Source organism: Vulpes vulpes, chromosome 12 (assembly GCF_048418805.1).
Source record: "Vulpes vulpes isolate BD-2025 chromosome 12, VulVul3, whole genome shotgun sequence".
NCBI lineage: Eukaryota > Metazoa > Chordata > Mammalia > Carnivora > Canidae > Vulpes > Vulpes vulpes.
In genome coordinates this window covers 68,818,516-68,844,609 of record NC_132791.1, presented here as the reverse complement: position 1 = coordinate 68,844,609, position 26,094 = coordinate 68,818,516, and the positions used below count along the sequence as shown (strand labels likewise).

The window sequence follows — 26,094 nt, the reverse complement described above, 5'->3', positions numbered from 1 at the left end:
ACACTAGAATCTAGTTTTTATTTTTTTGTGGGTGATGGGGGAAGCAAGACAATCTACTTCATGTCTTAACTCACAGAAAAACTTATTAAATATGGGTTTAAAAGCCATATACTACTTTTATTAGTAAAGAACAGGACTATTAACTTGAATAACACAAAATCATCCCTAGGTCACCACTCTATTTCAAAGTTCTGGATATCTGGGTAGCTTTACACACTACCAGTTACTCCTTCCCAGATGGCACCACACAGAATAAGTTTATTTGGTCCCTATCATGGACAGTCATAGCACACCAGCTTGAGAACTGATGGGGGGAAATATACCTAGGACCCACTGGGTAGTAAGAAATTTCCGAACCCATGTTTTCATATGTGTAATTTCTTCTAAATGTATATGTATATAACCACTAACTAATAGATCATATTGTGTTACAATTTAATTTTTACCTATTTCATTAGTTTTAGAGAGGTAACAGTCTGAGTCTGATATCTATTCCTTTATTTATAAACAAGGATAAGGTGGCAGTAATCAAAGACCATATGGAAACTTTGAGAACTTAGTCACATACACTGGCTGAGGTAAAGACTGAGTTCTATAGTATTTCCAATTACTGACAATTTATCTTACAAGTCTACTTAATTTTCCCCTCACCAAGATCGTGTCTTTTAAACACTGAAAGGAAAACAGAGGTATTAGCTGATGGAGTATTGACATAACATTATGGGGAATTGGTTTGCAAAATCTTTTCCTTAGACAGTATCACAACTGCTTTGTCACTTCCTAGATTTGGTGGGGGGGGGGGGGCGGGGGGGAGGGGAGAGTGGAGAGTTTCACCTTAAAACTCTGGGACGATTCCTCAGACATACCATACAAACCACCTAATATTAATAAGTTCTTTTTCTAACCTTTACAAATGTCACTGAAACTATCTACACTATTGTGTTCACCCCCTTATTCCCCCAATCACTATATCTTAAGGAATAAAAGTTCAGACTAAATGTATGCTTACTTCAAAATATCCATTTTTTTCACCCAGAAGGTAAATTAAAGTCCATCCTAATACTGAAACCATTCAACCACTTACTTGTGAACATATCCACTGTCTCAGTTAAAAAAAAGAGAAAAAACAAGGAGCTCTGCTGTTGTGATTTCTTTTTACTCACGTTAAGAAACCTTGGGTGGGGGGGGGGTTTGATTAGGGATTTAACTGTATGTACATGCAGTGAGCTTTAAAGGCTTCTAAATGGGTTTATGATAAACTCTAAAAGTTCTAGTACAGTATTATACCCATTTTTTAGTTCTACAAAATTTGTCCGAAAAAGAAAAAATAGAAAAAGAAAAGGACAAAAACCAAAGAGTGACCCATACCTTCCATCTTCCAGCTGAAGGGCTCTCAAGCCTGCTAAGCAAGCTTCCTTATTTACTCGGCTTAGGTCATCTCCAAGAATAACTAAGCATGAAAGGCCAGTGTAAGTCATTGCTATGTGGCCACTATCATAAGGATGAGCCGTTCCAGGATTCTAAATTCAAAGTTAACATAATGTTAATTAATTGGTAAACTGAAAACTTACTTCATTAAGTAATCCGGCACGAGGTCTCAGGAACTAGTAAAATTAAATGTTAGTACTGATTTGTACCTACACCAGATTGAAAAACAAACCCCATTTTATAGGTCTCAATGTAAGTATGACTGCATGCTTGCCAGGCTACACAATTTTTAAATTTATCCTGCAAACCTCAAACTTTATAGAAGCAGATCTGATATGCAAATAAACCACATTATTTGAGCTTCATATGTAGTCAACCACATTATTTACAATTTAAGTCTCATGAAGTTAGAAAAGCATACAGCCTTTCAAAGATTTATAAAAGAAATAAAAATTATTTTACTGTACAAATCCAAATTAAATACCATAGTAATCTCCACATAAAAATGTTTTAAATGTCTTAATTTTTAAAAATTGAAGTACAGTGACATATGACAAAGAATATTTTAATTTTGACAGAATATGGGTAATATTTTAAAAAATTCATCTCTCCTGTACCCACTGTAAGAAATGGTAACTTCTACAACCACCAAAACACACCAAATCCTGGCTCTACAACTCGTTGTCTTGCTTCATTTCCTCCTTCTGAAAAAAGGATATTAGTACCTCTATCATGGGGTTATTGTGAGGATTAAGTAAAATTACTGGGACAAAGATGCTAGTTATCCTGATGATGATGCAAGTACAAGGCAAATATCCAAAGGGCCACTACTTCCTGGGAGTCATGAACGAGGATCTTGGAATCATTAGGGAGTGAATCACATTATTTTCCTGCTCACCCATCTTCTGTGGTTCCTCACAGAACAAGTGTGCATGGTTTTCAATACCTTCTATAATCTGAACCCACCCCACCCATCTGGTTTTACATATATGATTCTTTATATGGTCTCACAAACGCGCCAAACCAATTCTCATCTGGCTAACACTTTCAATTCTGAGCTCCTTCCTAGAGCTCAAACTCTGGTACTCCTGCTTATTCTACTCCACATATACAATAGTCTACCTAGAACTCCTATGGCATATTTCATTTTTTGGTACTTAAACTAAACATCTACCATGTTAAGAGCACTGTGGGGGAACCCAAACAGAAATCAAATGCAGAACTTAATCTTAAGAGCAGAAAAAGGGTCTGGTCTAGTAATTACAATACAAATTAGAATGTAGTGTCAGGAGGGAGATATAGCAACACAATGATTTTTTTTTTTTTTTTTTAACTATCATCTTATCTTCTGTTAGCCAAATCAGAAGACTGTTTAGCTTGATTTTCTTTTAAGGAGGTTCCATGTCCAATGTGGGGCTGAATTCATCTCCCTGAGATCAAGATTTGCATGCTCTAATGACTCAGTCAGCCAAGGGCCCCAGTAACACAAAATTTTAAATGGATTTTTCTTTTTTGCAGAAGAGGAGCTTGGTGAGTAGAAAGGAGAAGCAGCTTTATAGGTAGAAGAAAAAGTAAAAGCAAAGCAGAGAAATAGCATGTATTAGGGACAACACTTCATTTAATAGACAATACAGAATTTGTGAAGGAAAACAGTGAGAAAAGTGGGTTGAGAGCATCCATCAGTGTTTCTTAAAAAGAGCTCTAAGGCCATGGAAGATCCTGGGCATTTAACAGGTAAGGCAATGGCCTATAGATGGTTTGGTTTCAGAAGAAAAACTGAGAACACTACTGTATTTATATACTGTATCTGACAATCCTATGTGCCTCAGATTCTTACAGACTCTCAACCAACCACCCTCAGTGAAAACTCCTGGGGGGGCCTATGAGTCCCCCTGGACTTTCCTGGTCCTCCCAGTACTCAAATTCATATGAACACAATGTGGCATGGAGTGAGACCTGGCCTCCCCAGAAGATGCCAGGGATCCAGGTGAATTAGGACCAAAACTGGGTGTCAAGAGACTGTAAATCAAGACAAAAAAAATTGTTTCTTATTCAGTTTTATTCCTGTTATTTTAAAAATGTCTTGGAAGTGGGTAGGCAAGAGGAAGGCGACTGACTTTTAAAAGTAATGCTTTCAAAGCCCTGTTTTATTTCAACAAGGGTAGGTATACATCTGTGTAAGTAAGCTATGGCACTCTGGGGGCGGGGGGGGGGGCATCATGACCAAGTGTCATAGCACCCAGAAACCTTGTCCACTATGAGCAAAGGGAGAGCCATCTTCTTCAGGACTGGCATCAACTGGAAAATGTTATATGTATAGGAAAAGGGGAACATATTTTATGAATCCTTGGTTTTTAGACTCCCTGCTAAAAGCAATGGGCACACATGATTGAAGACAACTTGACCGAGTCACGTGACTTTGACACTGGCAAGATGATCTGGCCTAAGACAGAGGAAGAAAATTGAAGCAGTGCCTCTAGGAAATCAATCATGTTGCTTTCACCCACCCATATCACTGCTATTTATTCCATAATTTAGAAGCAGAGCATTAAAAAATGGGCAATATGCCATTTATGTTTAGGTTACAACTGGATATAAATATTAATGTACTCAGTATTGTTAGACAGTAGCTTGTAACCAATATATAAGCAGTGACCCATTAAAGGAAAAGTGTCTATGCTGTATGGCCCTCTTTTGAAAAAAAAAAAAAATGACGAAGTTTCTCTCTGCTTCTGCTATAGAAAAATATTGTTATTTTGAGTCTAGATGCAAACACCTGCAGAGCTGGCTGGTTCCACTGCTTCGAAGAAGACAAAAGCTCTTCACTCTGCTAGAAGTCACCGCTTTCTACACAGCATGTGCTGGTACCAAAGTCACTGGCTGTAACCCTGGAAGATTGTCTGCCTATTGCCGCAAAAGTCCTCAAACTCATCACTGCTAGGGTCTTCTATTACTGCCTTGGCAAGAACTTTTTCTTTTATTTCTAAGGTATGTGAGTCGAATATACAGCTTTTCACTAACACAGAAGTTCTCTGGCTCCCTAGAGAGCAAGTACCAAGCAGAGTGCTTTATTTCCAATTCTCCAGGAAATCACCAATAATTTTTACAAACACAAGTGACAGTAGGATATAATGCTTGAGACAGTAGAGATTTCTGTGTATGTACTGTACATTGTGCCAGGAAATAAGGTGTGCACCACACTCCTCTGTAGGAGTTGTAGGTCATAATGTACATCAACAGACACTATTTTAGGTATATCGAAACATGGAAGCTTGCTTCTATCTGTATAATTTCTTAGTTTTCTTCCTCACTAAAATCCAACCACCTCCCTTCTCCTTCCTCCTAACCCAGACAGAACTCACCTTTGATGGGTTGAATGGAATACCCAGGTATGAAGAGCCTCGGAAACCACAGCGATTTAGATTTGATCCTAGAAAATAAAAATGTGTACTTATTTAAGGCATACTTTATTTCTCTACAGACTCTAAAGCCGTTCAATTAAACATTCTTTCAGGAAATGAGCATTTTAGTACCAAAGCCTTGTCACTGTGTCCATTTTCATTCTAGCTAATGGTTGGTTAATGCTCACTATGTGCAAAAGCTGTTATCTCTTTATGGGAATTTCCTCATTTAATTTTCAAAAATTTGTTAAAGTTTATTTAAAGTAATCTCAATATGGGCCTTGAACTCACAACCCCAAAATCAAGAGTTGCATGCTCCGACTGAGCCAGCCAGATGCCCTTTTCACTTAATTTTCAAACCAGAGACAAAATAATGATTTCCTACTATGTACCTTTAGGTTATAGCCTACCTCACTGTATACAAAATGCTTCCTTACCTTTTCTATATGATTATTTTTCATGTGACCAACATATTTAATCCCCATGCTAAAGAAAGGGAAGCAGAAGTCCCAGAGGTTAAGTGACATGTTCAAGGTAACAAACCGTTAGTAATGCATCAGGATCTGGAATTCTAACTTCCCATCCAGTGTCTTTTTACTTTAACTCACTACTTTTTTATATGTGAGCAAACTAAAGGCAGAAGCTGCTCTAGTCACAAAAAAATATTATGTATTTTGCATTTCAACACAATAACCCACTTCGAAGTACTGGGAAGTTAAGAAAATAAGCTGGAAACTTCAGTCATGTCCATGAAAAGGGAGCCCTGTGCACTGGTAGTGGGAAATGTAAATTAGTATAGCCAGTATGGAAAATAGGATGGAGGTTCTTAAAAAAATTATAAATAGAACTACCATATGATCCAGCAAGCCCACTACTGGGTATATATCCAAAGGAAACAAAATCGCTAACTCGAAGAGATGTCTGTACCCCCATGATTACTGCAACATAATTTACAATAGCCAAGATGTGTCTGCTGACAGATGAGTGGATAAAGAAAATTTTTCACACACACACACCAACCAGGATATGATTCAGTCATAAAAGAAGAAATTCTGCCTTTTGTGACATTATGGATGGAACTTCAGGGCGTTATGCCACATGAAATAAGAGAGAGAGAAATAAATACTATAATACTCTATGTTCTCACTTGTATGTGCAATTTAAAAAGGCTGAACTCACAGAAATAGTAGAATAGTGGTTCCCAGGGGCTGAGAGAAATGGAGAGATGTTAGTCATACAAAAGCCTATCTGTAAGATGAGTAAATTCTGGGGACTTAATGTATAGCATGGTGACTATTATTAATAGGACTGTATTATATACCTGAAAGTTATAGGAGAGATCTTAAATGTTGTCACTACACACACAAAAGGTATGTGAGGATACTGTGGTAATCATTTTGCAATATATACACGTATCAAATCATAATGTTGTATAACTTATACTTACGTATATTCTGTCAATAATATCTCTATAAAACTGGGAAAAATAAAAAAACTATAAATGAAAAATTAGTTATACCCACAGTAAGAAAGTAATTATGGTTCTGATACCTATTAGACAATCAGCATGATAGATGAAGAGGACAGAAATGTAATATCCATAGACTGTACAAGCACTGTTAATAAAAAAAATCAAGTAGATTTATAAATAGGTTCTGACGTGAGAAACTAGTTTCGTATCTCTTATGACTGGAACATGACTAATTCCATAATAACTGGTTTCATTCTTATATTCCTTCAAATCAGGTACTCTATTCTCTGTATTTCCCACAGTACTTAGAATAGCTTAAACATTAATTTCTTGAACAATTTAGGAAACTTTACACACCAAATTTAAAACTTTCCACTAACCACTTTCCTCTATTAACAAAAAATTTATTTGAAAAAGGGTATTATCTAATGGTGATATTAACGAACATAGCTCTATTATCTTTGCTAAAGACTTTTACATGCATAAACTATTTAAGACTTGTCAATGTATAATAAGAGTAACAAAAAGGTTCAGACTGACAGGGTAAGGATACATCTTAGAATTTACTCTTGTAACTTTCAGGATAAGAAAGGCCAGATGCACAGACACACCCAATACAGTGCTACATGTGGTAAGATTCAGAAACAAACAGGAGTCCAGCAGGTTAAATGCAATACTCTAGCTCCTCAAAGGAACACTAAACTGCTACAAAAATACTTAGGGAAAACTATATAGCCACATGGAGAAATGATCAAGAAAAAAAACAGGACACATTTATGTGATCATGTTTATAATTAAGCAAAGGAGGCTTATCAACAAAGTCCAGAAGGAAATAAATAAAGTAACATTGTATGGAATGACAGGAGAGTGAATTCCGTTTTTTGTATGAGTCATTTTTGCCCTAATGAATTATCAAACTTATTAACTTGAAACCACACCCCTTTATTATCTCACAGCTCTGCAGGTTCCGAAGTCCAAGACAGGTCTCACCAGGCTAGATGAGCATGCCAGTGGGGGCTGCACTCCCCACTGGAGGTTCTGGGGAATAACCTCCCCTCAAGTTCCCTCAGCTTGCTTAGCAGGTGTGGCACTGAGGTGCCCACACCTTTGCTCATGTCAGCTAGGTCCCAGAGCTCCTAGAGACCACTCTTGCCACTGCTTGTATCTGGGCCTCTGTACCATGGGCCTGCAACACAGCTGAAATCTTTCTTGTGCTGGGATTCTCTCTAGCTTCTCCTTCTGCAGCATCTCTCTGACTCTTCCTGCCTTTTCTCCTTTAAAAGGGCTCATGTGGTTGTACCAGGCAACTCCTCGCCCCAGTACATAAAACACCTATCTTCCTATTTTGAGGTCAGCTGACCAGGAACCTTAACTTCATCTTTAAAGTCCATAAGTGCCTAGTGTCTGTACAACCAATAAAACTTCCACCACATGAGCAATAAGGTTGATTTGCTTTCTTGACATTGGTGTGTTCACTGGAATATCACTTTTTTTTAAGTTTTATTTTTAAGTAATCTCAACACGGGGCTTGAACTAACGACTCCAAGATCAAGAACTGCATGCTCTTCCAACTGAGTCAGCCAGGGACCCCTGGAGTAGCACTTCTAATTTCCTCCTAAAACCTTTCCTTTGCATTCACAACTTAGCCAACTGGCACAAGAGGCCTAGCTTTCAACCTATCTAGGCTTTTCACATGCCTCCTTCACCAAGCTCAATCATTTCTAGCTTATGATTTAAAGTGAGAGATGTGCAGCCCTTCTTTTCACTTAAACACTTAGAGACCACTATGGGGTTACTAACTGCCCTAATTTCAATATTGTGTCTGCGCGACTAAAGAGGCCTGAGGAGAGGGATGAAGGGGAATGGCCGGTCAATGGAATAGTCATAACACACGTTTATCAATTACGTGCACTGTCTTATATAGGCACAGTTGGTCATGCCTCAAAACAATTGGAATAGTAGCATCAAAGATCACTGATCACAGATTACCATAGTAAGTATAATGAAAAACTGAACTACTGAGAAAATTACCAAAATATGAAACAGAGACATGAAGTGAGCCAATGTTAGAAAAATGGAACCAATAAACTTGCATGACAGAGTTGCCACCAGCCTTCAATTTATAGAAAATGCAGTATCTTCAAAGCATATTAAAGTACAATAAAATGAAGAATGCCTATTAGAGTATAAAAAATCTGTTTCTGAATGAAATGTTATTTCCTTACAGGTAAAGGAAACTGTTCATTTCTAAGTATTTAGCTTATTTACTTACACCTTTAAATTATCTGAAAAGCAGCAAAAATACTGATGTTCAAAAATATCACCAAAGGTTAGGAGACTGCGGCATGGATGTTTGGAATCTAATTCAAGATCCTATTCTTACTAGCTCTGTATGCTATGGGCAAATAATACCCTCTCTGAGCTAGTTCCCTCCATTTCTGAACAAGGAACCTAACATATTGCAAGCAGTACTTTGCAGGGTTCTTGCAATGTTTAAAGGACACAGGCAGATGATGTTCTGTCCAGTGACCAACGGAAATCAACAGTAACCCAGTTCAAACAGATTCATTAGATTTTTACAAAAAGTGAAATAGGAAAAAAGTATCAGCTTCTGTTGCAATTGAACAAGAAAAGTTTCTTTTTAAAAAAAAAAAAGTTATTTATTTATTGAGAGAGAAGGAGAGAGAGCATGAGGGGGAGGGAGGAAGAGGCAGAGGCAGAAGCCCTCCCTGAGTAGGGAGCCTGATGCAGAGCTCTATCCCAGAACTCTGGAATCATGACCTGAGCTGAAGGCAGACGCTTAACTGAGTCATCCAGGCACCCCAAAAAAAGTTTCTTTAAGTATACAATGGAATATTACTCAGCCATTAGAAATGACAAATACCCACCATTTGCTTCAACGTGGATGGAACTGGAGGGTATTATGCTGAGTGAAATGAGTCAATCGGAGAAGGACAAACATTATATGTTCTCATTCATTTGGGGAATATAAATAATAGTGAAAGGGAACAGAAGGGAAGGGAGAAGAAATGGGTAGGAAAAATCAGAAAGGGAGACAGAACATAAAGACTCCTAACTCTGGGAAACGAACTAGGGGTGGTGGAAGGGGAGGAGGGCGGGGGGTGAGGGTGAATGGGTGACAGGCACTGAGGGGGGCACTTGACAGGATGAGCACTGGGTGTTATTCTGTATGTTGGCAAATTGAACACCAATAAAAAATAGTTATTATTAAAAAATATAATAACAATAAAAAACAAAAACAAAAAAAACCAAAAAAACAAAAACGACTTCCTCTTCCCCCTTTCCAAAAGAGTATATATTGTCACTCAAAAAAATTCATTGGGCAATTCATTCTGATTCTTGTCAAGATTTGCCTGCTATTGTGTTTTCCTTTATATTCTAGTAAGCTTACCTATTCATGATAATTATTAAGTATAAATGAGCCATTCCAAATTTATAACCAGATGCATATTCACAGTAGTCTAAGCTTCCTTGGAGGTTATTACACGGTGCCATCTAGTGTTCCTATTCAGTAGCAGCAGAATAAACTGGAAGTGTGGGTCTGGGTCTCAACAGAATCAATTGCAGAGTCTGAAAAAATATACAGGCCTGTTGGGTCCTAACTCAGGCCCACATGAAAACCCTCAGAATGGGGCCTGGACAATCATATATACAAAGAACAATCCCTGTTTGATAGCCAGCCAGAATCGAGAACCACTGATGTGGCTCCACAATCAGAGTCACAGAGTAAAACTAGTTTATCTTGTTACATGCAAGTAGTTTAGTTAGCAGGATCTCATAAACATCTAGATACACTTTACACAACTCCTGGTTTCAGATTCTCAAGAGACTGGACAAGGTGAACAAAACATTCTAGAGCCTACAAAATAGGTTTATCTATTTTCTAAATTTCACAAATTCGTTTCAGAGTCAGAACTAGATTAACTAAGGAAAAGGCAGGTGGGAGACTTCCCTTCATAGAGATTTAACAGTTTCATGCAACAAAACAGTAAATGAAGAATGAGACTGTGACAAGATTGGTGGTGTGGCCTACCAGACACATGGTGAGGGACAGTTGGGCACATAACCACTGTGGGGCCATCTCTGCAAAAAATTCTTGATCTACAATTCTTCCAAACCAGACATGCTATTTTTAAATGTGCAACATGCCCAGTTTAGCCACATGCAACTATACTCACACTTGTAAGTATGTTATTTAAAAAACGCAGTAATAGGACTTAATCTATTTAAAAAAAAATCTCACAGGACAACATACACGATAAACACAGCACCTATTGTACGGAATCAGTACTGGAGATATCCAGGAATGGGAATCTCAAAGGACTAGAAAACAAAAAACTGTACACTAATTTTGCCTCTAGCATTATCAAGCTATATTATCATGAACAAATTATTCATCCCATTGGATCTTAATATCCTCATGTGTAAAATGATGGACTATAATATTCCTTGCTCTACTCTAGCTCTAAACTTCTCTGGCTGTGCCCTTGATAAGAGAAGGGAACACACAACCCCCAGCTTGATCCTCTGTGTTTTCTAAACACTTCCAGAAATTGATGAGAAGGGCCCAATCCTCCAATGGCCTAACCATACACCTAACTAAGATACCAGTGGGGTCTTTATACCCCTGGAGTTAAGCGGAAAGCCAGGGTTAATTCTGATTAAATATTCACAACGTACTTAAGTACCACACATCATAGTCTCCACCATGGACCAAAAACTTCACCAGTAAAGCTAACCTGGGGCTTGGGAGTCAGAAGCCTGGGATTTCAGTCTGATCTATCACTTAATACCTATGTGTGGCCTCAGGCAGCTCTCTTAGTTGCTATGTCTCTCATTCTCCTCTTCTGGGGAAGGCAGATTAGAACAATGTGACAATGTATTTGACAGTGCCTTAAAGAGCATAAATTTTAATTAATGTATAACGTTATTTCTGCATTAGCAAAATATCAGCATTTGTATATAACCATATAACATTAAGTTTAGTTTAATTTTAGTTGTGTTTTGAAGAGAGGTTGAAGTTTTCTGAATTTTGTTTTAAAGATCGATTTGACAGAGAAAGCAAGCACAAGCAGGGGGAATGGTAGCGGGAGAGGGAGAAGAAGCAGGCTTCCCGTCTAGCAGGGAGCCTGATGTGGGGCTCCATCCTAGGACCCTGAGATCATGACCTGAGCCAAAGGCAGACACTTAACCAACTGATCTGCCTGCCAAGGCTCTCCTTTAACTTGGATTTTTAAATATGGAAACATACTTTGAATACACAAATAATGCAGATACATAGAATAAAAACAAAGTACTACCTTATCCTGTCATCCTCCTACATGTGTTCCCATCTACTTCCCCTCCATAAATATTTTCTATGTTTCTGTTCAGAGTTTTCCCTATATACTTATTAGTCAAAGATTAACACAAAACATCTCTGTACATGTTAGTATTTATAGCTTAACTATATATGAGCATTTTCATGTCAGTATATACATAGGTCTATTTCAATCACTTTACTACTGCATACTATTCTTGGTAGACCATAGTTAATTTAACTGTTTCACTTTTGTGAACATTTATTCCCCTTCTAATTTGTCTGTGTATCGAACAATGCCAAAACATATTCTATAAAGATTTTTATGCATGTTATTAGTTTCCTGAGGTTACAAATCACCGCAAATCTGGAGGCTTTCAGCAATGGAAATATATTCTCTCAGAGTTCTGGAAACCACAAGTCCAAAATCAAGGTGCTAGCAGGACTGGTTCCTTCTGAAGGCTCTGAGGGAGAAATCATCTCATGCTTCTCTCAGTTCCTGGTGGTTTTGGGCAATCCTGGCATTCCTCTGTGCAGTAAGCTCACTGTAACCTCTGCCATTGCCCCCACAGGGCATTCCCCTCGGGGTCTAGAATCTCCCTCTTCCCTTCTCCTAGAAGGGCACTAGGCAGTGATCTGGAGATGCTTACCTTAATTACACCTGCAGAGGCCCTTCTTCAACTAAGGTCATATTCTGAGGTTCTAAGCAGATCTATCTTTTCGGAGCCACTATAACACACATGAGACTGTGTCAGATGTGATAAAAAAAAAAAAAATCATATACTAAAATGTCTCTCAAAAGGTTACAATGATTTTCACTTCCACAAAAATGAAGTGCTCTTTCCCCAGTACTCTTGCCAACTTTTACTTTTTTAATTTATTTCTTTTAAAAGATTTCATTATTTATTTGTGAGTGAAAGAGAGACAGAATGAGAGCTCATGAACAGGGGGAGGGGCAGAGGGAAAGAGAAGCAGAAGCCCCGCCCCGCTGAGCAGGGAGCCTGATGTGGGGCTCTATCCCAGGGCCCAAGGATCATGACCTGAGCCCAAGGCAGACGCTTAACCAACTGAACCACCCAGGCACCCCTCTTGCCAATTTTTAAAACTTCCAGCTAAATTGATGTTACATTAAAAAATAATGCAACCTTGTTTCTACTGCATCTCCCTGACTTTGCTAGTAAGGCTAATTCTCTTATATATTATTTACTGACTTCTTCGAGGTCCTCCATTCTTAAATTTCATCATCTTCTAAACAGTGATGTGTCATTTACCGTTCAATCTTTAAGAGTTCTTCACAGTCTGGATATGAATATTTTGTTACATATATTACCACAACTTCCAAGCCTGTCACTTACTCAGCCTTATCTTTTACTACAAAACATTTTAAAGTATTTGTTTAATCAAATTTATCACATTTTTATTTTATGGTGCTGGATTTTTAACATTTCTGGATTTTTCAATTCCCTAAGATTTTACATGGTATCACAAGGTAGGACAAATACAGACCTAGGAGTCACAGAAGGCACACTCTACTCATTCTGCAAATCCCTTATGAATGAGAAAATATTTGAGGAGCCAGAGGATGCTAAAAAGAGGTGTTTTGAGATGCAATATCCAACAAGCAATTCTCAGAAGGCCAGCCATTCATTCAACTCAACTGAATACAATCCACTCAATTCTGACACTATGCAGAGATAGGCTGCAGACACTATGCAGACTCCACAGGCTGAGGGCTCAGTCCACCAGGACTGCAAACCACTCCAACGCACCCCCCAACTTCAGACCTCAGATGCAAGCCCCATTAGCTGTGCTGCTTCTGACCAACTGGCTACAGACTGGAGGTTCTCATGAGCCCCTCTCCTTGGGCACAATTAATTTGCCAGAGCAGCTCACAGAGCTCAGAAAAACTTGTTAATAGTAAAAGAATGTAACTCACGAACATGCAGATGGAAGAGATGCATAGGGTAAGGTATGGGGAAGGGGCACAGAGCTTCCATGCCGTCTCCGGTGTGGCACTCTCCCAGCACTTCCACGTATTCACCAACCAGGAAGCTCTCTGAACCCTGTCCTTCTGGGTTTTTACATAGGCACATTACATAGGCATGATGGATTAAATCACAGGCCACTGGCAATGGCTTCAGCCCCCAGCCCTTCACCCCTCCCCTCCCTGGAGCTCAGGTGGTGGGACTCTAATCTCTGGCTGGCTCCAAGGGCATAAAGGTCCCATCCTTAGGCGCTTTACAAAAGTCACCTAAGGTAACAAAAGACAATTTCTATCACTCTCAACCCTTAGGAAATGCCAAAGGTCTTGGGAGTTGTGAGCCAGGAACTGTGGATGAAGACCAAATACACATTTCTTATAAATCACAATATCATGATGCTTTAGACCAAATGTGAAAACACAGAGAAGTCAAGGTGGAGGATGAATGGGTGATTTAAGAGTCCAACAACTCCTGATACACAACAAAGCTTTAGGCACTAAAAGACAAAAGAAATGTAAGACAGATACATTCTTTGCCCTCCAGAAGTGTAGAATTCAGGCGCAAGCAAAAATATTTTAAGTAACAATTAAGCAGCGATGAATGAAAAAACAATTAGCAATGTGCTTCAAACCAACAAAACCCATGGAGAGGACAGTGCAACACAAAAGAGAATTCTGATAAGCCTCAAAAGAGATGGGGTGAGTACCAATTGGAATTCAAAGAAAATTTTAAAACTTCCATCAAACTGTAATACACATAAGAAAAGCGCATTATCATAAACAACTCAATGAACTTTGCAAAGTAAACTTATCACATAACCAGTACTCAGCTCAAGAGAAAGTACATGACAGCACTCCAGAAGCCCCCTACTTCCTCTTCTTCCTTTGCTCCCCAATAGCTCCCACTGGTTTTGTCTATTTTTGTACTCTGTATAGAATTATACACTAGGTAACTTCTTTCTCTCAAAACAGGTTTGTGATATTCATCAAAATTTTTGCATATAGTTATAGACTGTTCTTTCCCACTTTCCATTGTAAGAATTCCATTGTGTGACTGTATTAATACATCATTTATCCATTATACCCAAGACAGGTAGTTTGTATGGTTCCTAACTTCTGGACTCTTGTGAAGAACACTGCTGTGAACATACCTTCTGGTGAACATGTTTTCACTTCTGATGGGTGTGGACTAGGGAGAAGTGCACACATGTTCAGCTTTAGTGAGTACGGCTAGTTTTCCAAAGGAGTTGGTAAATTGGCAGTTTTCCTTCAGCTTGTGTGAGTTCCAGTTGTGCTGTTACTTTCTGCCTTTTCCATTTTAGCCTTCTAGTGAGTATGTAGCAAACACATTATGAATAATATGAGAGTTTAGATATTAGCAAACCTCTCGCAACAAAGCAGTCTTTAGAAAGAATACGGGTATTTTAAAAAGATGTATTTATTTTTTTAAGGGAGGGAGAGAGAGAGAGAGTGTGTGAATGGGATGGGGGGAGTGGAGGCAGAGGGACAGAGCTTCAAGCAGACTCCCTGCTGGGCACAGCGCCTGATGAGGGGCTCAATCCCATGACCCATGCAATCACGACCTGGGCAAAAACCAAGAGTTAGACACCCAACCGACTGAGCCTCCCAGATGTCCCAAGAATATGGGTTTTAGTTAAACTAATTGCACACAAAAAAAGTTCATGAACATAGTCACACACCCAAGGGATAACAAAATGACATGTGTAAAATCCATGTTTAAGAGCATAAAACCAGCAGCCTATTGTTTTGTGGCCACTGCTTTTCCACTGGGGAAATAATTAATCAGTTATTTTAACCATTCTGCAAGTTGCTTTAAAAAAAAAAAAAAAGTGTGTATTGATAGTAAACTACCATGAAAAACTTACAATAAAATGGTAGAAGAAAGTAAACATATTTTAAGAAAAAACAACAGCTTAGTTCAATCACAGAGCCCAGCAAAGAATATAGTAGTATGAGTTCTCTCACTCAAATGTTATGATCTATACTCTTCTAGAGTAGCAACGGCTATTTCAGAGAAATGAATAGCAATAAATTTTTTCTAAAAATAATATATATTTTAGCAAAAACATAATAGAGAATAGCTTTTCTATGACTCACACTGTATAATTTCCTTATGCATACTATGTGAGGTGCTTTCAAGAAATTAGTGTAGAATTTAATCAGGACATGTGTTTTTAATAATCCAAAATCAGAATCTATAATAATACTATATGTAATATTTAACTTTTAAAATTAAAAAAAAAAAAAAACCCAGACTGATTTAAACTAGTCAACCCCCCCCCCACCAAAACCCAAAAAACAACCTAGTAAAAAGGGAAAACACAAATTACTTCCACTTTGCAGGCATCTAGAATTGTGACCAAATCTCAGCCATAAGCTCCGAAAAAATGAGTAGCATTATTTATTAATTATCACAGCCCGTATTTACAGGTGTAGCAGCACATTCAGTAAATCCTACTCACCAACATGCTAGAATCTTTAACTACTTACCAATATATCATACATACTGATTCATGCAGCTGGTGAAAAGTGAGTAGATACTTGTGTATGCCAGACCTAGTTCAAAATGTCTAATCATTTTTAAGTAAGAATTCACTGACAGGCCAGATTTTAAAAATTATATAAACACAAACACTATGAAATCCAATAACAATAATGTAGAAAGACATAAAACAATGTCCAAAAACATCTGCTAATAGATCAAACCTCTTTTTTCTTTTTTTAAAGATTTTTTTTTTTTAAAGATTTTTTTTAAAGGTTTTTTTATTTATTCAGGAGACACACACACAGAGGCAGAGACACAGGCAGAGGGAGAAGCAGGCTCCATGCAGGGAGCCCGACGTGGGACTCGATCCCGGGTCTCCAGGATCAGGCCCTGGGCTGAAGGCGGCGCTAACCCCTGAGCTACCCAGGCTGCCCAAGATTTTATTTATTCATGAGAGACACAGACAGAGAGAGGCAGAGACATAGGCAGAGAGAGAAGCAGACTCCCTGCAAGGCTCAATCCCAGGACTCCGTGATCATACCCTGAGCCAAAGGCAGACGCTGAACCACTGAGCCACCTGTGTCCCCAAACCTCTTTTTTTCTAAATAAAGTTTCAGCTTATTATTTCCCTAAAGTTCATCTAGGTGAGACATTTATAAATGTTTACTTCAACCAACGAAACACCCAGTTAATTTATAAATGTTGACTCATTTAGGCATAATAAAAACTGTCATTTTCAGGAGTTTATCTGCTTCTCTTTTGAAGGTTAGAATTTCTAACATTTGTAAATTAAATCAATGTTAGGTATGTTACACTTAACAGAGTGAACAATAAGGTGTATAAAACTTGTGGGCATTTAGTTGATCAGGAAACATAGAAATTTTGAAAATTAGTTACGAAAAGAAAAATAACTGACCAAAATTTATAAAGTTTAAGAAGCATAAAAATGACTGTAGTGCTAGTAAGAGTTCTAAGAAACCATCAGAGAAAGGCTAGTGAAACACAAGAGAGAAAACCACCAGGAGACTGAAAAGAAATTTTCTGACAGCAAAGAGTTCACTGAAAAGACAAAAAGAATGGCTGGGAATGAAAAATACAGCAAAGGCTATAAAACTAATCAAACATAAATACCAAATACAAATAATCAATATGCAATCATCAATGAGGAAGTGCGGAACATAACATGTGGCTATAACTGCAAATCTCGAGTCCCAGACAACTGCACAATGGTTCTCTCGAAAGAGAGAGCAATGATTAGACTTTTTAATTTTTATTTAAGTCATCTCTACCCTCAACATGGGGCTTGAACTCACGACCCTGGGATCAAGAGTCACACACTCCACTGAATGAGCCAGCCAGGTGCTCCAATGATTAGACTTCTTAAGTGTTTGTATTTGAACACAAGGGGAGTGCATCACTGCAGGGAAAACATGGATGAATAAAATATGGTAATAGTTTATAAATTAATACTGAGATTTGCTAGTCTGACACATGTTATGCCAAGTACAACTAACTAGTCACACTAAAAATAAAATGCTAAAAACTCACTCACTGTCTTCTGTGGGAAGGACCTGCAGGGAGTAAATCCACTCTATTATATCATCTTTGTTCACAACATCTAAGGAATCCAACATATCCAGCCCGGAGAGCGCAAAAAATGCAATTGTCAGCCTAAAAGAAAACAAACAAACAAACAAACATAATATTTCCATCTTAACTATCAAAACCCTGAAGTCTTTCTGATTCAGAAAAATAATAAAGTCTTTCTAATTTAAAATTAAACAACAGTCTCATTTTGCAAAAGCCAAAAAGTCCTATTTATAGTTCTAGTTTAATATCAATCACACATTTGTTTCATTTGTAAAAAGGAATAGTTAGGAGTTAAAAAAAAAAAAAAAAAACCTGTGCTACTCATCTGAAGCATATATGGATTCATTGAAGGCAGTGTCTCAGCAACCTAAAGGCTAAAGCAGAATTTAAAAAAGAATTCTCTGCACCTAATTAGTACAAATAAATTAAAAAGGCTGGAAAATATGTAAAAATCCCAATTTCCACTTATTTGCCAAGAGCAACTATGCTTACAGTTGGTGCTTAATTCTGAAGGAATGTTAGAATCCATCTGTATTCAAACTGGTTTACAAATAATGTGACTGGGAAAAACTTAAAATGAATTTTGGGAAATAAAACTTTAAAAATACATATGCGTCTCAACTCCATTTTCCCAGAGAGGATTCTATGATAGAATGAAAAACAGGAAGGCAACACAATCCCTTCCTTCCAAGACGGTACACTAAATGAGAAGTGTTAACTTTGTTTTCATAAAAAACTAGTACTTTGGTGATTATTTTTTATACAAAGAGTTTGTTATATTTAATTCTTTTCAGGCTAAGATGCAAAACTGCTATCTGAGCTTGGTATCTTATTTCTGTATTCTAATAATTCCTATGACTAATAACAAATTAATACTTTGATTGGCCTAAAATCTGACAGCAAAGGCACTGGACACATTCTGTAACCTTTTCAACTAAGATTCAAAAAGAGAAATAAGCCTTACTACCCTAAGGCATCCACTGTGTGTAATAAATTAACTTCTTTCCCATGCATCTAGAAAAATACTACCAACTTAAGGAAAAATGAGAAAAGTCACTTTTTTTTTTTAAGGGTATAATTCTCTTTGATCCCTCGTTGAAAAAGGCTGGTGTACATTAAATAATAGGAGAAGAAATCAGGGAGTAATTTAATTCTAACCAAAGCTTAAGGGCAAAAACTAAGACTAATGAGATATTGGTACATTTAACAACAACAGATTTTGGGAAACATAGATTATTGAGACACTATTACTATGTACCAGACAACGAGCTAGAAAATTTCTTACATACTACCCTAATTCTAACAAACCACTGAGATCCACCAGAACTAGGGACGTGATTTATCTGAGACCAGGATTAAATTAAGGGCAGTGAACAAACCCCTTAATGTGGGAGGCTGTGGTTCAGAGCTCAGGCTTCACCATCAAATGAGCTATGTTCAAATGGGTGGGCTGATTTAGCCATTTATAACCTAGGTAGGACCTTTGCTAAATCTTTTCTAAGTCCTCTTCCTTATCTGTAAAACATTACACCTCACAGTTACTGCGATACCTGCCCGCAAGCAAGACCTCAGGGAAATCTCAGTAAGGAATATCCTTACTGAGATTTCCCTGATTTGACAGGAGCTAATGACAACCTCAGGATCTAAACACAATCACACTACAGGTCCTTTCTCTAGGTCATTGGGCACCTTCTGCCCCCCAGACAACCCTGTTCTTTCCCAAAACAAAATGCTACTTTAGAAATTAGAAGAATGTCTATAGAATAGCAGCCATGTGTCAGAATTACTGCTCTTCATAATTATGTCTCAGGAGATAAGGTCTGCCTTGTGGTAATAGGTACTCAAATATTTATTGAATTAACTAATAAAAGACCTGCAATACCTCATCAACCCTCTTGGAGAACTCTCACTGGGATTTTCAGTTTTGTTGTAAATGATTATAGTCAGATACAATTAATTAAAATTATCTAATAATTACGTTTATTAAAGCTTTATTATAGAAAAAAATAAAAGGAAGATAAAAGTGGAGGACAGCATAGGATTGTCGATAAGACAACTTACTAAGGCTGAATAAGTTGAAGATCTTCTGCACAATAAAAAATGTAGAATTAGAAAACATCTAAAAAGCTATAAAAATAAGCTGGTATTCTTTTCTAAGTGAAGTACTCTCAAATTTTTTTAGCTCAAGATCATGAAGTCCAAAGAACTCCAGTAATTTGCTTGAGATTTCAACCCTAGATAACCACTTAAAACTTCTTAGGAACTCGGGACACCTGGGTGGCTCAGCGGTTGTGCCTCCTCTGCCTCTGCCTTTGGCTCAGGGCATGATCCTGGAGTTCTTGGATGAGTCAGGCATTGGACTCCCCGCAGGGAGCCTGCTTCTCCCTCTTCCTATGTCTCTGCCTCTTTCCATGTGTCTCTCTTGAATAAATAAAATCTTAAAAAAAAAAAAAAAAAAAGCTACTTAGGAACTCTGAGTTGCATGGTGGTGTTCTCCACAAGGGTGTTTCTCAAGCCCGTCTACACATTAGAATTAGCTTAAAAACAAACACCTAAAACACCGCTAATAAAACAGAGAGGCCTGGGCCTTAGTCTATAAAACTGAAATTCTGGGTGGAAGGTGGGGTCTGGGTACCTGGTATTTAGGGTGGGGGAGGCAGGTGTGGGAAGCTTCCCAGGTGAGGGTAATGTGCAGCAGGGCTTTAGAAGCACTGCTCTAGGGGTGCCTGGGTGGCTCAGTCAATTAAGTGTATAACTCTCTTGATCTTAGCCCAGTCCTGATCTCAGGGTGAGTTGAAATCCCATGTTGGGCTCCACTTGTGGGCATGGAGCTTGTTTAAAAAAAAAAAAAAAGGCACTGCTTTAGAGCAGTGATGCCGGTAGGGACATTCTAAAGACATTTTTGGCTGTCACTAGAGAAGGGTGCCAATGGCAGCTAGCTGGTAAAGCCAAGGATGCTGCTAAATGTCCCACCTACAACACACAGGGCAGCGTCATTCAAAAAAATGCCAACAGTGCTGAGGTTAAGTAACCCTGTTCTAACGTCATACTGTTACCTACATGTTAAGTGTTATATGAATGACTGTTTTTCATTTTACTTGCTTCTGAATATGGATGCAAATACCAGAAATCAAGTCAGTTGCTGGTAAACTACTTTAAAATCTTGCATACTTAATTATTAAAGGCTTCTGAGAGTCCAGGATTTTCAACTACTAGCAGGTAAGACTAAGGTTTATAGGATTAACACAGCTATAGTGAAAAGCTTATGGTCATAAAATAAGACACCCAGCAGGCTGGCAGACAGAACCAAGGAATCAATTTGCAGCAAATGTCTGGCCTCCCTCTAAGATAGGCTGGAAAAATATCCTTTCTCATCACAGCAGAGTTCTCAAGCAGTCCTAAAATTCTGAGAGGGAGAGAATTACAGAAGTCATAAGAAAAACAAAGCAATTTTGGGCTGTGGGCCTCTGAGAGAAATAATGGAGGCTTTTACAGTGCCCCATTGAGTGGTATTTGGGGTATGGACTGCTGCCCACCCACCTTGGAGCAGGTGTCTAGAGGGGAAATCGTGTCAAGACACATGCCTAAAATCAAGCCAGTGAAGGTATTTCAATTTTGTTACTTTGGTGAGTATTCATTTGTTCTCTTCCTTTCTTCTCTTCCCTAGAGTTGAACTCTGAAACTATAACCTGAGAAAGCAAAGTAAGCCAGCCACATCTTCCTGCCCCTTCTTCCACTCTGAACAATACATATGGAAAGTATATCTTACATGGATGAAGCAGTAAAGTTTGTCTCCTCTAAATCAACGTGCTGCCCCACTGGATCAATTCACAGATGGTAGGCATCAACTAAATGATGTCACCAGAAGATCTCCAAGTTTTCAGGCTTAAGAAACAGTCGCCCAAGCTCCCATGGATTAAATAGGGAAAAAAAGAAAGAAAAGAAAACCAGTCTGGGCAGTAGATAAAAGAACTGAGTAATAGCAATATGATTTCCTGTACTACTAAACGAGTAGTGTACTGTTAGGCTATGACAGGTAAGTAACCATTTGGAATATACTGGAAACACTAATTTATGGGCACTGACTAGATTCCCAAACTTTGGATTACCTGCTCTGCCTCTTTCTAGTACAGTCTATTTACTAGCATCCCCAAATGTAACTGCATTCCTGCCTAGCTCTCAGGTGGGGCTATAATTAAACCATATTGCAAAGAATTTTTAAATTATTAACAAGCATTTAGAAATAGGGAATATTTAGAAATAGGAACACAGTTGCTGGATAAAATTGCTAACAGTCGAAATGATGAGAGAGCCTTAGAGGACATTAATTAATTCCTTAATTAATAATTTCCTTAGAGGAAATTAATCATGAAGTTAAAATACACAGCAAACAGAGGCCCCAATAAATACTCTGGAATGAATGACTGCAATGCTGCAAGAATGCTAGAATTGTAAGCCTTACTCTTTATCTGTAATATTTTTAAATAGCTGGTTCAATGGTAAGTATTTTTAAGTACAGTCACACATCTTTGGAATTATTTTACACGCAAAATAATTTTTCAATAAGAAATGTTTACTAAACATCTACTAGAGAGCAGATGTCATGACAAAAACGAATAAAATAAGCCTCCAAACCTTAAGCAGGTTAAATTATGAAAGAAAATAACTAAGTAGTTATATATGTACTATTAATAGAAATCATTTTCAGGGTGCCTGGGTGGCTCAGTCAGTTAAGTATATGACTCTTAATCTCAGGGTTGTGAGATTGAGCCCTGCCTCAGTTTGGTGTTGGGCATGGAGCTTAAGATTCTATTCTCTCTCTCCTTCCTCCCTTCCACCTTTCCACCCCACCATGTCACACAACTAGTGCTCTTGCTGTCAAAAAAAAAAAAAAAAAAAAATCATCTTTTTTTTCTCAACCTACTCCTTTTGCCTCTTGTTCTCTAGACCAGATGGCAGATCCAAACCTAGAATTCTGGAACTCCTCCTTCTTCCTATACCTCTTCATTCTATCCCTGCTTCCACTGCCCCAGCATACGGCTCTCAGACTCCTGCATACTACAACAGTTCCCTAACGGGTCTTCCTTGTTTGGTCTAGTTCCACTTTCCAGAGGAACCAATCTCAAATTCAAGGATGACTCTGAAATGCATACCTAACCAGAAAGATCCACTGCTGGGCAACTTTCCATCACTTATGTGATATCAAATTTAAGTTTCTTGATCTGGCACACAAAGCCTTCTGTGATCTGGCCCATGTCTGCCCTCCAGACTCAATTCCTACCACACTTGCCTTACATCTTGAACCACTATTAGACAAATGATTGCAGTTTCTCTGCTCAACACTCACTCGTCTACCTTTATTGTCTTGTCCATTTGCCTATAATCCATCCCCCACTCCTCCAAACCTAACACATTCTTTAATATTTAGCTCCAGGATTACTTCTTCCAAGAAGCCATCTCTGAGACATGTCTCTCTTCAGGTTGAGCTAAGGTTCTTCCATAATGTCTGTGGATACCACAATCATTGTGCAAACAAATTCAAGTGTGGTCAGGCAATCAGCACCATCAGCACCACCTGGGAACCTGTTAGAACTTCAGGTTCTATGCAGACCCCTCCCAGATCCATGCAATGAGAATTTGCATTTAAACAAGATCCCCAGGTGATTTATATGCCCATTTGAGTTGGGAGGAACTGTTTTAAGAATGTTTGTACATCTGTCTCTCCTATCAGGCAAACAGTCTCAAACTCCAGTGTGCATGAATACCATCTGGAATGCTTGTCACAATGCACACTGGCAAGCCCAGAGTTTGAAGCAGAACTGGGGAGGGGCCCAGGTACTTGCAGTCTTACAAAGCATGTGATGATGTCACTGATTTGGAGCCTCCTGCCATCATCATCACACCTTAAGAAATACACCGCTGGACTGCAATATATTTCAGATAAGGGAGGAAATGAAAGAGCAGAGTAATTGCTAGATGTTAATCATGTGGACAGTTATGACACAGACTACACAGGGGAAAACGGAAGGACACATGAACAGAAAGACCAGGTAGATTGTGAGGTCTCAGAAAATAAAAACCAAATGTCTAAACCCTTCTTCAAGAGCAGCTGGATCTGTAAAAATAACATACATAGAAAATGGTCAGTATTATGTTCTTTGATTTAAAAAAAAACCTACTCTAACTCCCATTACCCAACTACAAATGGCAGTAACAACTCATGACCAAAAAGCTCATAGAAAAGAAATCTGTTAATGCACAAAGCTCACAATCCAAACTTTAATATTCACCTGAGGTAACTAAAAGCTGCCACTTTCCAGAAGTTAATATGAAAAGAAAGCTACAAGTGAAACAACAAAGACTTTGTTCTTTTCATAAACCCATTGTTATTAGAAAAATAAAAATTATTTAGTCCTATTCGTCAGACTAAAAGAAACAGGGGAATGAGGTAATTTTGCCAGGTGGGTGGGTCAGAAAATAAGTGTCTAAATATCTAGTTTGTTATCAGCCTTCCCCAGAGTCACCTGTGTCATATCTATCAGTAAGAAAAAAAGGAACACCAAAATCACTGGTTTTGCACTGTATCCCTGTACCCAGACACACAGCAGGCCCTCAAATAAATGTGTGAAAGATTAAACAGCAATACCAGATGAAGAACTGTGACTTAGCAAACACATTGTTTCATCTGAAAACTCTGGTATCAGTAGAAATTTTGTGATATGTCAGTCACCTTTCCTTAAAAGCTCAGAGCTCCTTCACAAGCATCTTAAAGTCAATTAGAGATCACATACACCATGAAAGGACTTAATGCTAAACTAAGACTGAATCAGAAAAGAGAAAAACTGACAAACTTTAAAAAATTACTACAAAAACTGCTATGTGCACATTAGCTTAAACGTGGTTATTAAGTGTGCCCTAAGAAAACGAGAAATTATAAATATTCAAGTGATAAACATTAGGCATTACAAAGGAAATAATATTTAACGCACCATGACATAATACACTCTCTTATAATGCCTGTTGTAGACTCGAAGATTACACTAAAGTTTTTAAATCAGTTTTCAATCAATTTTTGCAGTTTTATTTGTTATGAGCATCATCAGTTTACCAACATACATTAGTATATATGATTTTGTCCATGCTGAAATTTTAAACAGAACAAACATTGGCATTTTGAAAATGCAACCACAGACCTAAAATGATACCTATGAGCAAAGTTCAACTGTTTAACAAGCACAATAGGATGGAAGATTTTTTTTTATCCAAATGCTTCGAATTCACATAAAGTTAATCCCCATAAAATATGTGATTTATTAGTATCATTTGTTCCATCACATATCATTCCAATCAATAGAGTGAGTTTTGGAAACCTTAATTTAGCTCTAGAGATATGCTCTGCTAGTCAATCAACACCTATGGGTACAGAAAGGAATATAAAATGATGCTTCACTGTTTCTTTAGCAATAATATGTTCATTGTTCAGGGCTCAGCTCACATTATTCGACAAATATTTACTTCATGCCTCTTATATACGAGATAATATATTCAATGCCCTATAGACTTTCTGGGATAATGGAAATGTTAAAGCAGAAACAAAAGCTACTGGCCAATGAGGTGATGGAGCCCTCGAAATGCAGTGGCTGCTGCAATTGGAAAGAACTGAATTTTTAATGTGATTTAATTTTAATTAATCCAAATTTAAACAGCCAAATGTGGTTCGTGACTACATTGGACAGGGCCCCTCTAGTATCATACAGGAAACTAGAAAAAAGATAACCTTGTGAAGTTGACAATCCAGCGTGAAAGAAAAATAGTAAGCAAATAAACCAACAAATATGTAATTTTAGGTGGTGATTGGAAGGGGTGGATCTCTTTTGGGAAGGCGTCTCTAAAGACATCTGGGCTGGGAATCTGCTCTCACACACGCTCCCAATAACCCTAGGCGAACACGCCGCACAGAACTCTATACTGAAACAGCCTGTCTTGTGCGGCTGTACTCCAGCACCCAGCATCATACATTTCAAGGCCACTAGGCAGAAGTCAACTATCAAACCTCCAAGTCTGACCCAGCCATGCAACGTCTGAAACACACCAGAGAACCAGAGTCCAGAAAACACGGAGAGATTAGAGCAAAACCAATCTGCTCTCTTACCCAGTCCCAGGCAGCTTGGGAGCCCCACTTCAAAACACAGCAATGCAGAGCGAGGACCGCCTCCTCCTTCTTCTCATCTCCAGACTTTTACTCTGAATGACTAATTCACAGTTTTTTAGCCGCAGCCAAATCACACTCCTCAGCCAACTCCAAACTCCCAAGGCTACGGCAAATACACTTTTAACAGGATGCTCCACGGACGCTGCACCTCTTCCGCCAACCTTCTCCTACCCTGAGATGCACAA

At 38.2% G+C, this 26,094-nt stretch overlaps 1 protein-coding gene across 4 annotated transcripts in view; it reads right to left on the bottom strand.

Annotated features, from left to right (window-relative positions):
* PGGT1B (protein geranylgeranyltransferase type I subunit beta) overlaps window positions 1–26,094 on the bottom strand; it is a 51,588-nt gene that overhangs the window by 24,851 nt on the left and 643 nt on the right. The window contains exons 2-5 of one of the 4 annotated variants that reach the window (XM_072728785.1): window positions 25,850–26,081; window positions 17,660–17,778; window positions 4,791–4,858; window positions 1,369–1,520 (exon numbers count right to left, since the gene is read on the bottom strand). In XM_072728785.1, coding sequence (XP_072584886.1) covers window positions 1,369–1,520; window positions 4,791–4,858; window positions 17,660–17,741 — 302 coding nt within the window. In that variant the 5' untranslated portion in view covers window positions 17,742–17,778; window positions 25,850–26,081. Of the gene's footprint in view, window positions 1–1,368; window positions 1,521–4,790; window positions 4,859–14,752; window positions 14,928–17,659; window positions 17,779–21,466; window positions 26,082–26,094 lie in introns of those variants that run through there. The other 3 variants (XM_072728784.1, XM_026015364.2, XM_072728786.1) reach the window with 3 other exon arrangements.